The 12,586-nt window shown below is 50.6% G+C and overlaps 1 protein-coding gene across 3 annotated transcripts in view; it reads right to left on the reverse strand.

Annotated features, from left to right (window-relative positions):
- Positions 1-12,586, reverse strand: part of LOC108802258 (eukaryotic translation initiation factor 3 subunit C) — a 25,623-nt gene that overhangs the window by 4,914 nt on the left and 8,123 nt on the right. For 2 of the 3 annotated variants that reach the window (XM_018574126.1, XM_018574128.1), the window contains exons 4-16: positions 12,267-12,456; positions 12,028-12,153; positions 11,479-11,536; positions 10,467-10,579; positions 10,250-10,374; positions 9,232-9,400; positions 8,241-8,344; positions 7,857-7,998; positions 7,643-7,768; positions 6,129-6,222; positions 5,282-5,469; positions 3,893-4,117; positions 1,776-2,139 (exon numbers count right to left, since the gene is read on the reverse strand). In XM_018574126.1, the coding sequence (XP_018429628.1) occupies positions 1,776-2,139; positions 3,893-4,117; positions 5,282-5,469; positions 6,129-6,222; positions 7,643-7,768; positions 7,857-7,998; positions 8,241-8,344; positions 9,232-9,400; positions 10,250-10,374; positions 10,467-10,579; positions 11,479-11,536; positions 12,028-12,153; positions 12,267-12,456 (2,024 nt within the window). The remainder of the gene's footprint in view (positions 1-1,775; positions 2,140-3,892; positions 4,118-5,281; positions 5,470-6,128; positions 6,223-7,642; positions 7,769-7,856; positions 7,999-8,240; positions 8,345-9,231; positions 9,401-10,249; positions 10,375-10,466; positions 10,580-11,478; positions 11,537-12,027; positions 12,154-12,266; positions 12,457-12,586) is intronic. The other variant, XM_018574127.1, reaches the window with a different exon arrangement.

Below are 12,586 nucleotides of genomic sequence, written 5' to 3' on the forward strand. Positions count from 1 at the left end.
TAAAGGGTGCTTGTAATGGGAAGGGGGGTTTCTGGTTTGAAGAGGAGCGTCTGATGTGAAAAGAGGGGACTTTTAATATAAATCCTTTGGTAACAGTTCCCTTATCTATGTTTCATCTGTGAAATTAGCAGTTCAGCTTTAAATGTCTTAAATTAAATGAGATTATGCTCTCTTCCAAGTGGTAAATGTAGCTGGGTGTTGGAGTGGGTTGGGAGGGAATAAGCCAGGGGCTTAAACATCTGTAGAACATGCAAGCTCTTGCAGAAGCAGCAATCGGCTGTCCATCTAAAAAGGCTGCGAGTAGAGCTAGGCTTGGCATCACGATGTTACCAAAAGATTTACATTAACTACCGGCCTGGAGCTCTCTAGATCTGAGCGGGCTGCTTTAGACATCCGCTCAGACACGCCCCCTCGCGCGCGCGGCAAATGGCCGCAATTTAAAAACAGACAGCGGTGCCTGTTAACATACAAGCGATCGCTTGTATTTTGCAACGATCGGTGCACCCCCATAATCAGCTTCTTTTGGGGGGTCCTAGGTGACATTAGGGGTCTTGGAGACCCCTGATGTCTCCATAAAGAGGACCTGTCACCTCTTTTGCTATCACATAGGGGGGTTACACATAACAAATAGAATAAAAAATTATTTTTTTAAAGTCCCCACCCATACATACACGCATGCAAACATGCGTCAGGGGCGCATACGTGCAAAAAAGACGATTGCGCCCATTACGCCGCACATGTTACATATCGCCGCGAACGTCGCAGTGAGAGCAATAATTCTAGGGCCATCAATCACTGATAACACTAAACTGATGAGCGGTAAACGCTTTTAAAGTGTCGCCTATGGCCAATTTTGGGTATGGTAGTTTTCTGCGATGTCGCGGGTGCGCGCAATTTTAAAACTTGACATGTTTGGTGTCTATTTATCCGACGTGACCCCGACTTTTATATTTTACCAAAAAACTGGGTAATAATAAATGTTTCCTAACATAACGTTAAAAAACTTATTTTTTCAAAATTTTCAGTAATTTTTCCTAATTATAGTAAAAAATAAAACCCGCAGTGGTGATTAAATACCACCAAAATAAAGCTCTATCTGTCCCCAAAAAATGGTATAAAATTCATTTCAGTACAGCGTTGCATGACGGAATAAACGTCAGTCAAAGTACTGCAGCGCTGAACACTGAAAAATGGCCTGGCCAGGAAGGGGGGTCTAAACACCTGGTCTTGAAGTGGTTAAAAGTCCCCTCTTTTCACATCAGAAGCTCCTCTTCAATCCAGAAACCCCCTTGCCATTAGAATCCCCCTTTACATCAGGAGCCCCCCCTCTCACATCAGGAGCCCCCCCTCATGTCAGAAACCCCCTTTATACCAGAGCCCCACTTTCATATGAGGATCCCTCCTTTTTGCCAGGGGCCAAAATCTAAACAACTACAGTGGCAACTAAGGCAATAACACTGCCGTCGCCTAGTAAAGGAAGTGCCTATCGTGTGGTTGTGCAGGCAGGATCAGCGGGTATTTACAGAAGGGTCCGGGGGTACTTTGACAGAAAGTACCCCCCCCTGGTAATGGTAGTTGGGAGTAGGAAGGCCAAGAACATCCACAGCTTTGAGGAGGGTGAGAACAGAGTTACAGATATACAAGGAGCCAGAAGACTCCACTTGTAAATTGAATAACACTTTTCGGAGGGCTGACAGTAAACCTGATCAATCGAAATATATTTTGGAAACTTCTTTTGTTTTATTCATGACTTCGAGCTCTCCCTCAGGACTCACCAAGCAATGGCTGCCTCTCGCCCACACGTAGCTGATGGTGGAACTGCTTGCTGATCATCCTCCGCCGCGCATCGAACTCGTGGGCTGCCATGTAAGGGATCTCCAGCAGCATGGCGGACACCAGGTAGACGCACTCCAGCAGCTCCAGGTTGATGTGCATGTGGAAGGGGATCTGTCTGCGTTTCTCTATCTTCTCCTGTTCTTGGTTCCTCTCCTGCATGGTTCTCATCAGCAAGCCCTGGCCCAGCAACTCCTTGGCCCTCCCGCTAGACTGAATGTCCAAGAGAGCATTGTGCGCGTCACGGATCATGCCTTGCCGGAAGGCGCAAATGCCCAACTGCACCATGGTCCGGTTGTAAAGGATCTGGAAGTGACAGAATAAATCGGGTCAGAACATGCAACCATTGATATTGAAAAGCACACAGGACAAATCTAAAACATGTAGTTCATTAGATCTCAACTCCACTGATTGGTCAATAAACTGTCTCCTGTCACCTGACATAATGATCTGAAATCTGTTGTATGAGTTTCTAAATGTTAGCTGAATGTAGGCTTGCTGTGTCCGTGGCTGCTCTGTGAAATGATTGGGGCGGTAATCAGGTTTACAGGAGGGAAAAAGTTGCGGCTGGATGTAACCATTGGGCTGACATTCACCTGTCATCTATATAAAAGACAGGAGGCAGGGCAGTGGCAAGGTGTTGACGGGTGAACGCAGGCACCCCCAAGACGCAGAGTTTAAGACACATCTTGGTCCTTCACCAGAGAACCCCTCAAGGGATAGTGGGCCGGTAACCCTACTAGCCCACTGGGCTGCTGCACTGCCACCAGGTTACGACTCTCAGAATCATCCCACCAGTGACTAGCGGAAATAGGGGGGGGGCTACCATGAAGAGACAGAATGGTGGAAAGCAGATTCAGGCAGAGGTCAGGGCAGGCAAGGATAGTCACGTTTGCAGGCAAAGGTTGGGCTAGGTGGCGGCAAGTAAGGATAGTCAGTAATGGAAAACGGGCAGAGGAAACACGGGCAGAGGAAACACGGGCAGAGGAAACACGGGCAGAGGAAACACGGGCAGAGGAAACACGGGCAGAGGAAACACGGGCAGAGGAAACACGGGCAGAGGAAACACGGGCAGTCAGGCAATCCGGGTCAGCAACAGATCTCACATTGCAGATATACAAATATGAGGCTGTAGGTACAGGAAGGCAGAGGCACCCTCATATACCAGGAAGAGCTCTGCAATTTTTCAGGAGGAATGCCCGACAAAAGGTGTACTTTTTAGTAGGGATGCACCGATACGGAGTACCGTACTCTGTACAAGTACGGATGCTTTTCCAGCTCCAAGACCAGACTAGAGAAAAACTCAAAACTTAGGTGGCCGCTGTCATGTGTAAGGAGCACACGGAGCTCCCGGGATTTGTACATCTCTGTTTTAATGTACGATTTTGTTTTTATAAATAAAGGGATGCACAGATACCAGTTTTGCAAGTACGAGTACTGATACTTGCCGAGTACTTACAAGTACTGATACATTTTTGTTTATTGTCATGTGACAGTTTTTCTACAACAATACAGACTAATGATTTCAGGACAGTGGTGGGGCGCCAGAGCCCGGTCCCAGCTGCAACCGCTGCCACCCTGGTAGGTCTCATGAAAATGCCGAGTATCTGCACTGGTACTCGAAAAGTATCTGTGCATCCCTACTTTTTAGGATAGGGTTAAGACCCAGATATTCCCTAACATAGCAAATCTACTCTTTTTGACCTCAGGTCCACTGTAAGTCTGAACAGCTGAGACCGTTCCTATGTATGCCCGCATGTATCTGTTTGGATGGACGCCCCCCGGAGCGGGACAATTTATAAACGCTAAAAACACACAAAAAAGGAGGACACAACGCTTACGCATATCTGGAGTCTCGCTGAGCACCATGCTAAATCCACATACAATGTTCATTTCTTATGCCCTCCTCATTACATCTCCTACTCCCCAACAATGAGGGAGTAGGAGATGTACAAGTGGATTTAGTGGACCCCTTAATGTAAGAACCCCGGGAAGAATCGTTAATATACAAGAAGTATCTCCATAATGTTATGTATGTAGCGAAGCTCCAATCTCTTACCTGCACCGGAGGGTCAGCATGCTGGATGTTGTCCTGCAGGTGGGACATGAGCATGAGGTCTCTGGCCTGGAACCAGCGGTTGTGCAGGGCATGGTGGTAGATGTGGCACAGGATGGCACAGGTTCGGATTCGGTCAGTCCTGTCCTTGGAGTAGATGTATTTGCAGAGTCTGTCCATGAGGACTGCACTGTCCTCGGCTTCGTTCTCGGCCTGGTCCTGTTCTGACTGCACGAGGGAGCAAAATCGACATTAGTACCTCAGAATAGGGGAAACAGCTAGGGTGTTACTTCTTATTCCCAGAAATCTACTTAGAGAGGCAGCGAGTAAGAGCAATCAGTGGGGCCGAAACCCGAAAACAGAGCTAAGCTCAATCCAATGACTAGATTACAGACCGTCAATCATTCTTACATTTTATGTCTACATGGAGTTTAGCTTTATGGGAAGATGATATTTGCTGATTGAAGAGCTATGGGTCTGACTCAACGGGGAGGAGCTATGAGCAAGGGGTCCTTCTCTGCAGCGTGCTGGCAGGGGACAGGCTTCTCTACTTAGGCTGTGGCTACTTTCTAAAGAGAAGCCAGGCCAGAGGTCGGCCATCTTGCAGCAAGTAGACTTAAAGCTTGCTGACAGCTAAATCAGAAATAACATTGGAGAACTATGGGGTTAAGGCTTTTCCCCATAGTTCTCCTTAGGGTAACGGGAGGACGCAAACTAGCGTCCTCCCGTCACCCTAGGCTCAGTATATAGGGAGCTACAGCTCGCGGTATACTGAGACGCCGCAGCCGGAGCGGATCCCGACATCGATGTTGAGATCCGTCCAGCTGCGTGACTGACAGCTGTACCCGCCCCCTCCCTCGTCCGTTCCGCCAGTCAGCGCTGACGGATCGGAGCAGGGAATTCATCCCCTCCCCTGTCACGGCAGAGAGCCATGACAGGATCGAGAGGTGAGCGAGCGCCGGTATGTGTTCGCTCACCTCCCGATCTACTGAGCCGACCTGTGACAGTCTCATTGTCACAGGTCGGCTAGAACTATGAGGTGAGTGAAAAGCACCCCCCTCATAGTTCTCCTTTAATCAGTAGTAAGCCTGCTATGAAGGGCCCATTCACACCACATCCAGATCATCTCCAGACCAGACCAAATTGTTCCCGGACCCAAAATGCATCCTAAGGTATCCCTATGCTATTCCTGGCCTCTGTTCACACCAGCAGAGTCCGTTCCAGCCCAGAAAAATACTGCTTGTCCTATGTTGTCTGGTCTGGAATGCACTGGAACTGCGGGCAGGTTCACACGGAGCAGATGTGGTCCGGAAAATGGTGTGAACCTGCCTTACAAAAAGGTATTGCTGGTCCTCCTGAGCGAGACGAAGGAAGCAGCACCGGAAACCTTACCTTGGACTCCTGCCCGGTGCTGAGCTGCCTCTGATGAGCTTTGTAGTCGAATTTGTAGTAAGTGTGCATAATCCTCCTGAGATACACCCGGCAGATCTCATCCGTGTTGCCCTTTTCCTGCAGGTATTTCTGCACGCGCTCGATCACCTCGCACACGCGCGCTTCGTCTTTCAGATTGTCCACGTACTCTACGGAGAAACAAAGCCGAGATGAGCCCAACGATTTCCAAAAAAAATGGCAGAACCACAGGCAGACCGGTCTCCCAGACGGACAAGCCGGCCTTATTCAGGGCTGAGCTCGATAGCCTATACCGGGTAATTAGAATGCTGGCTGTGGATTACCATGCCACAATAGTACTCACGGCATGCTAAAGTGTCCCCACAAGCAACAGCACATGGCATAATACGGCTTGAGAAGCTATTTTAGCATTTTTAGGCTTTGTATTACTGTCCATGCAGTCCTGAAATTTACAAGGGTCTGCCAAACACAGCTAAGCCCTATCTGTCAGAACAAAAATGAAAGGAGAAGCAGTGGACTGATCAGCTTATTGCTCTGCTTGCGCCATGCAACAGCATGTTCCTTGTTAGTACATGAGCACGGCAGCGCACACCTTGTGCTGCTTCTCCCTTGCCCAGTCTAAGTCTTGCTGTACAGGTGAATGCAAGAGACCGATACCAAGCCAGACACATTTAATGATGTATAAATGATCACAGAGCTGGAGTCCAGCTTTAATGAATGAGACTTGTCAGCGCCAACAATGGAGAAGGAAATCAAAACAACCCGCCGCCCAGCATCATCGTTTATTTTATGGGTCAGACACACAAGCTGACACGCGCGCTCCACGTACCTTGTGAATGAGGATCAGTATTTTGCATGATCTTGGTGAATTCTTCATCCATTCTCTCAATAAGAGTCAGGATACAGCCACGAACACGCATAGGCTAGAGGAATGACATATATATATATAGACATCAAACTTGGTTTGTCAGCGAGGTAACCCATAGCAATATTTATAGTTACAGAACCGATACAAGTGCAAGCCTGGTCTGCTCACCCAACAGCCATACCTGACCTCACAAATGGGTTTTATTGGCAAAATGGACACAAATTCTCAGACACACTCCAAAATGTTGTGAAAAGCCTTCCCAGAAGAGTGGAGGCTGTTCTAGCTGCAAGGATGGGGGATGGAGGGGAAGTTGGGGGAAACTCTATATGAATGTCCATGGTTTTGAAACAGGATGTCACAAGATGTGGTCAGAATGATGAGTAGATACAGCACGGGTAAGAACGATGGAAGTGACAGAGCCAAGATGTGGTCAGGATGATCAGAAGTAGGGATGCACCCATACCGGTTTTTCGGTATCAAGAAGAGATATTTTTTTCCAGTACTCGTCGATCCAGAATACTGATATCAAAAGTTCCATTAAGGAAGCCGGGTTGGTGTGTAATGACTTGCCACCCGACTTCCTGGCCAATCAGGAAGCCGGGGCAGCGCAGCGGATAATGACTCGTCGCCCGACTTCCTGTTCATGATTGGTTCGGGAAGCTGACTAACCAGGTACAGGAAGTCGGGCGGGGGAGTCCTTACACGGCACCCAACTTCCCGAGTGGCTACGAAGCCGGCTACATGCATCCCTGTCACCATGTGACCAGGGAGCCGGCTTCCGGGCAAATCAGGAATCCGGGGGGGCGAGTCATTACCTGCCCCCTGGCTTCCTGATTGGCTGGGTAGCCAGGAGTCAGCTTCCTGGCCAATCAGGATGTCGGGTAGCCTGTAATGACTCGCCTCCTGGTTTCCAGATACCAGAAGTTCCGGTATCGAGCTCAGCATCAGGAGCATCACCAGTACTCGCCCAAATACTTGGTATCGGTACATCCCTAATCCAAAGACACGGTGTGGGAAAGAGCGATGGAAGCTATAGACCCAAGATGTGGTCAGGATGGTCAGTAGACACAGTGTGGGTAAGAACAATGGAAGCCATAGACCCAAGATATGGTCAGGATGGTCAGTGGACAGCACGGGTACAAACGATGGAAGCGATAGACCCAAGATGTGGTCAGGATGGTCAGTAGACACAGTACGGGTAAGAACGATGGAAGTGAGACCCAAGATGTGGTCAGGATGGTCAGTAGGCACAGCACGGGTAAGAACGATGGAAGCCATAGACCCAAGATGTGGTCAGGATGGTCAGTAGGCACAGCACGGGTAAGAACGATGGAAACCATAGACCCAAGATGTGGTCAGGATGGTCAGTAGGCACAGCACGGGTAAGAACGATGGAAGCCATAGACCCAAGATGTGGTCAGGATGGTCAGTAGGCACAGCACGGGTAAGAACGATGGAAGAGACAGTCTCATTACCTGATCTGAAACGACGAGGTTCTCCGAATCTTCAGCAATGTTCTCTCCAATGAACATGTTGGGATTAGCAAAGAGAATATCCAGGAGATCATGAATACATTCCAGACATTTCTTCCACATATCCGGCTGAGGAGATAGAAAAGAGGACAAGTTATGTTTAGCCACACAGCCCAGCTCTAGAACACAGAATACAGCACGGTGGACATTTTTGTACCTTCATGTAAGCGGCCAGGTTTGGGTTGTAGTCGTACAAAGAGGCCACGATGTTGAACTTTATCTTGACGGCGATCCCTTGCCCGAGATTGTTTTCCTCAGCGATGCCTACCAGCAAGTGAAGGAGCTCAATCTGAGAGGCCCTGGGGGGGGGGGGGGAGAAGGAATGAGATGAGAAGAAGATACATGGACCTCCAAGACACAAAGAGAAAGAAGTCACCACCAGACAACGGCACCGGAGGTCTGGAGACTACAGTGGCAGTTTTCACGTCTTTATTTGTATCTGGAAATCGATGACAATCCTCCTGCGACCATCGAAGGTGCCCGACCAATCTGGGAACCTGCAAAGTCGTCACACCTGAGCACTGTGGATGCTGCAACTCACCTGTCTGTGCCTTTCTTTCCTCTGGCCTGGAGGATCTCATTCAGCTTCTTCACCACGATGGGGGGAGTGATCTCTGTGCCTTTGGCAAACATCTTAGGTTTTTCCTAGAAGATAAGAGACACTGTATTTTGTCTTCATTGGCTCGTCCCTAACCAATATCAGTTGTTTTTTTTCCGGGACTCGCCGATACCAAATACCGATATCGGAAGTCCCGTTCAGGAAGCCAGGCGGCGTGTAAAGACTCGCCACCTGGCTTCCCGATTAGCAGGGAAACCGTCCCCATGCTTCTCATCACTGGGTGACAAGAAGCATGGAGCCGGCTCTCTGCCCAACCAGGAAGCTGGGCGCCATATAATGGCGCGGCGCCCGGCTTCCTGATTGCCGGCTCCATGCTCCCTCGTCACAAGTGATGAGGGAGCATGAAGCCGGCTTCCTGGCCAATCAGAAAGCCAGGCGCCGTGTCATTACACAGCGTCCGGCTTCCTGATTGGCCAGCTCAGCGACCAATCTGGAAGCCGGGCAGCGAGTCATTGCACGCTGCTCGGCTTCCTGATTGGACGGGAAGCCGGCTCCATGTTCTCTCGTCACAAGTGACAAAGGAGCATGGAGCCGGCCAATCAGGAAGCCGGGCAGCGTGTAACGACGCGCTGCCCAGCTTCCTGATACCGGAAGTATTGGGCTGGGCATAGAAGACTGAAGGGGAGGACGGAGATCAGATAGAAGACTGAAGGGAAGGACGGAGGTCAGATAGAAGACTGAAGGGGAGGACGGAGGTCAGATAGAAGACTGAAGGGAGGAAGGAGATCAGATAGGAGACTGAAGGGGAGGACGGAGGTCAGAAAAGAGACTGAAGGGGAGGACGGAGGTCAGATAGAAGACTGAAGGGAAGGACGGAGGTCAGATAGATAGATGGAAGGCTGGATTTCACCATAAAAGTGATGGCTGGAAGGGGGACGCACATATTCCCACAATGCCCTCAGTGGGATCTTACCTTAACCATCGGGGCTCCTCCTTTGACCTTCTCCCACTCTCCTCCGCCGCCCTCCTCCTCCTCCTCACCCCCCTCTTCCTCTCCCTTCCTCTTCACTTTGCGATGCTGCTGCTTCTTCTTTTTCTCTTTAGTCTTCTCTGTAGCTTGGCGATCCCCTTCAGGAGCCGACCTAAAATGCAGCAAAATCTCAGGTGAGCATCGAGCCTCCCGGGAGTGAAGCCGAGCTCCGGGCACACAGCCGACACATCGACGGGAGCCATTGCAGTTGCCAAATGATTTGTATTCCTGTCCATCCAGTGCCGGGATGTACGCAGCTCCGCCAAACAGCACGGCCCTGCCTGGCAGGGGACCAGATTGTTCTCTATTGCAACAAGACCCAAAGAACGTCCTTCCTAACCAACCACACCACCAAGCTATCAATGCACTCCCTTGTTATCCCTCGCCTCGAGAAACTCCTTCCTCATTGGCCTACACAGACTATCCCTCCTTCAACCTATCAGGAATGCTGCTGCCAGACTCATCCGCCTTACCAACCAATCCCGGTCTCCCGCCCCTCTCTGCCAAGCCAATCCCTCCCCCCACAGACTTCTGATCCCCCAACATACAAAGATATTCATAGCTCTGTCCTGAGCTACATCACCAACCTTATCTCAGAAGATCACCCAAACCGTCCTCTTCACTTCTCAAGACCTCTGGCTTTCTAACGCTCTCTCGTCACCTCCTGGACTTCCCCAGAGTCTCTCTCATCCTCTGCAACTCCCTACCCCAATCTGTCCCGCCATTAGACGTTCCCTGAAATCTCATCCTGCCTCTACCGAACTAACCTTTTACTTAGTCCACCAACTCATCCCTACACACAGTTATTACCTTTGGTGCCAGTTGCCCCTCCCTTTTAGATTGCAAGCTCCCGTGAGCAGGACACTCCTAGTACCGTGCTTGTAACTGTACTGCCCTCAAGCGTGGCGCTAAACGTTGGCGTTCTAGAAGTCCTATATAATGACGCCGCCACCCCACTTACTTCTTGAGAAATTTGGAAGCCAGGGAGGTGTATTTGCCCTCGTCATCGTCAGATTCGGAGTCAGAGTCCTCGGAGTCAGAGCCCCAGTCTTCATCGTCAGACGATTCCTCCTCATCCTCAGCCTCCTGCAGAGAAGAAGATACAATTATCACACGAGAGTTCCTCCGGACTCGTCCCGCGGCGGCACTGAAAGACGAAAACCGTGCAGACTCCTCACCTCCGTCTTCTTCAGGAATTTGTTTCGGGTCTCTGGTGGCGCAGATTCGATCTTTTTCAGGAACTTGCTGGCGCTCATTCCCTCATCCTTCTCATCGTCACTGGAAGACGAGGCTGGAACATGGAAGAAGGATGTTAGACCTCATCTCCTCTTCCCTATGTTAGGTCCTCATCTCCTCGTCCCTATGTTAGGTCCTCATCTCCTCGTCCCTATGTTAGGTCCTCATCTCCTCGTCCCTATGTTAGGTCCTCATCTCCTCGTCCCTATGTTAGGTCCTCATCTCCTCGTCCCTGTTAGGTCCTCATCCTACTCCTGGCCCCCTACGTCAGGTCCTCATCTCCTGGCCCCCTACGTCAGGTCCTCATCTCCTGGCCCCCTACGTCAGGTCCTCATCTCCTGGCCCCCTACGTCAGGTCCTCATCTCCTGGCCCCCTACGTCAGGTCCTCATCTCCTGGCCCCCTACGTCAGGTCCTCATCTCCTGGCCCCCTACGTCAGGTCCTCATCTCCTGGCCCCCTACGTCAGGTCCTCATCTCCTGGCCCCCTACGTCAGGTCCTCATCTTCTGGCCCCTTTCATGGTATCTAAACTACGACACCCTATTAGGTGCTCCATGGAAAGAGGGCTGAAGGAAACCGATCGGCAGGAACACACAAGATGCCACGTCCAACCCCTTCTTATAAATGAGACTTGCCTAGCCGGCCGCAATACTTCATGTTATGCAGCTCAGAGGTTCCGAATGTAACCTTGTGTGCTTGCTCCAGATATCTGAAGGACTTATCAGAGGATCAACATGACAGCCAAGCAGGAAGCATTTTCAGTCTCCATTATAGTAAAATTTCAGAAGACGGAATGATACTTGTTGGCTCTTACGTATTACCAGCCTGCACCTGGAACGTGCCGCACACTGAACTGAGCCGCGCACCTCTAGCAGTATGGACATCATGGGGGTTCCTGAGAACGTGGCACTCTGGTCCTGACTATACCAACATCTCACTTATCATGCTCCTCACCTTCTGAATCGTCGTCGTCATCCTTCTCCTGATCTTCATCAGCTGACTCTTCCGGATTCTGGAGAACAGAGACCACAAGTGAGCGAAGGATAACAGAAACCCAGAGACACAGCATCCCACACCTCATAGCCACCATGACATTGGGCAGCTGATAGGAGTAAAGCTAATAAGAGTCAGGCCAACATGATGTCATCAGTCTGCTGCAGGCAGGAGGAAGCATTTCCTTAGTCTCCCCTCCCCCAGTGATCAGCCTGCTGCAGGCAGGAGGAAGCATTTCCTCAGTCTCCCCTCCCCCGGTGATCAGTCTCTAAACCACCATTTTATATGGGGACTCTTTATGATGCCTGGACAAAGATAGCGCCGTCCTCTTGGAGACAAAAGCAGAGGGCGGCATTGTCAGGAGGACTATCGTGATCTCCAAGTACCTGGAAGTGTTACACGGACTCGGCACCTCTGTGTCCATGTGATCCGAGCATCAACAATCCACCCACAAGCCCCGTGTGGTGGTAGGTGACAGTGACAAGTGCGTGTTGGTGTGCGGCGGCTCACCTGTTTGTACGCAGTGATCGGGGCTTCGAAATCGCGGTTGTACTTGCGCAGTTTCTGGCGCAGGGTGCTCAGGGCTTTGGCGTTGTTCTTGTTCATCTTCTTTTTGCCTTCCTTATCCTCCCAGAGCTGCGGAATCAGAGAAAACCCTGTTAATGAGCGGCAGAGGACGGCCGGCGTATTCCAGCCATGCGACGGAGGGGGCGTGTCAGTGGATGATCTCTCAGCCAATAGCGTCTCACCTCATTCAGATAGTCCTCCAGGTCGGAGAGGAGGCGGATGTAGAAGCGGGGGACGCCCTCCTTGTCTATGATGTTCTTGGACTTCATGTACGCCTTCCCGAGCTGCTCGAACTCCTCCAGGCATTTGGTCATGTCTCGGATCTTCATGGCGTTACGAATGGTCTTGATGATGTTGGTCAGCTCCTCGAACCTGCACCAGAAAAATGGGCGGTGATGGAGAAGAGACCCAGAACAGGCAACGGGGGGTCTCAAATCTGCCTCAGGACACATGTGTGAGCTCTGAGCACAGCTCGTGATGACGCTGTGTGCCTACAGGGATG

Source organism: Nanorana parkeri, unplaced genomic scaffold (genome assembly GCF_000935625.1).
Source record: "Nanorana parkeri isolate BGI_ZX_2015 unplaced genomic scaffold, ASM93562v1 scaffold2752, whole genome shotgun sequence".
NCBI lineage: Eukaryota > Metazoa > Chordata > Amphibia > Anura > Dicroglossidae > Nanorana > Nanorana parkeri.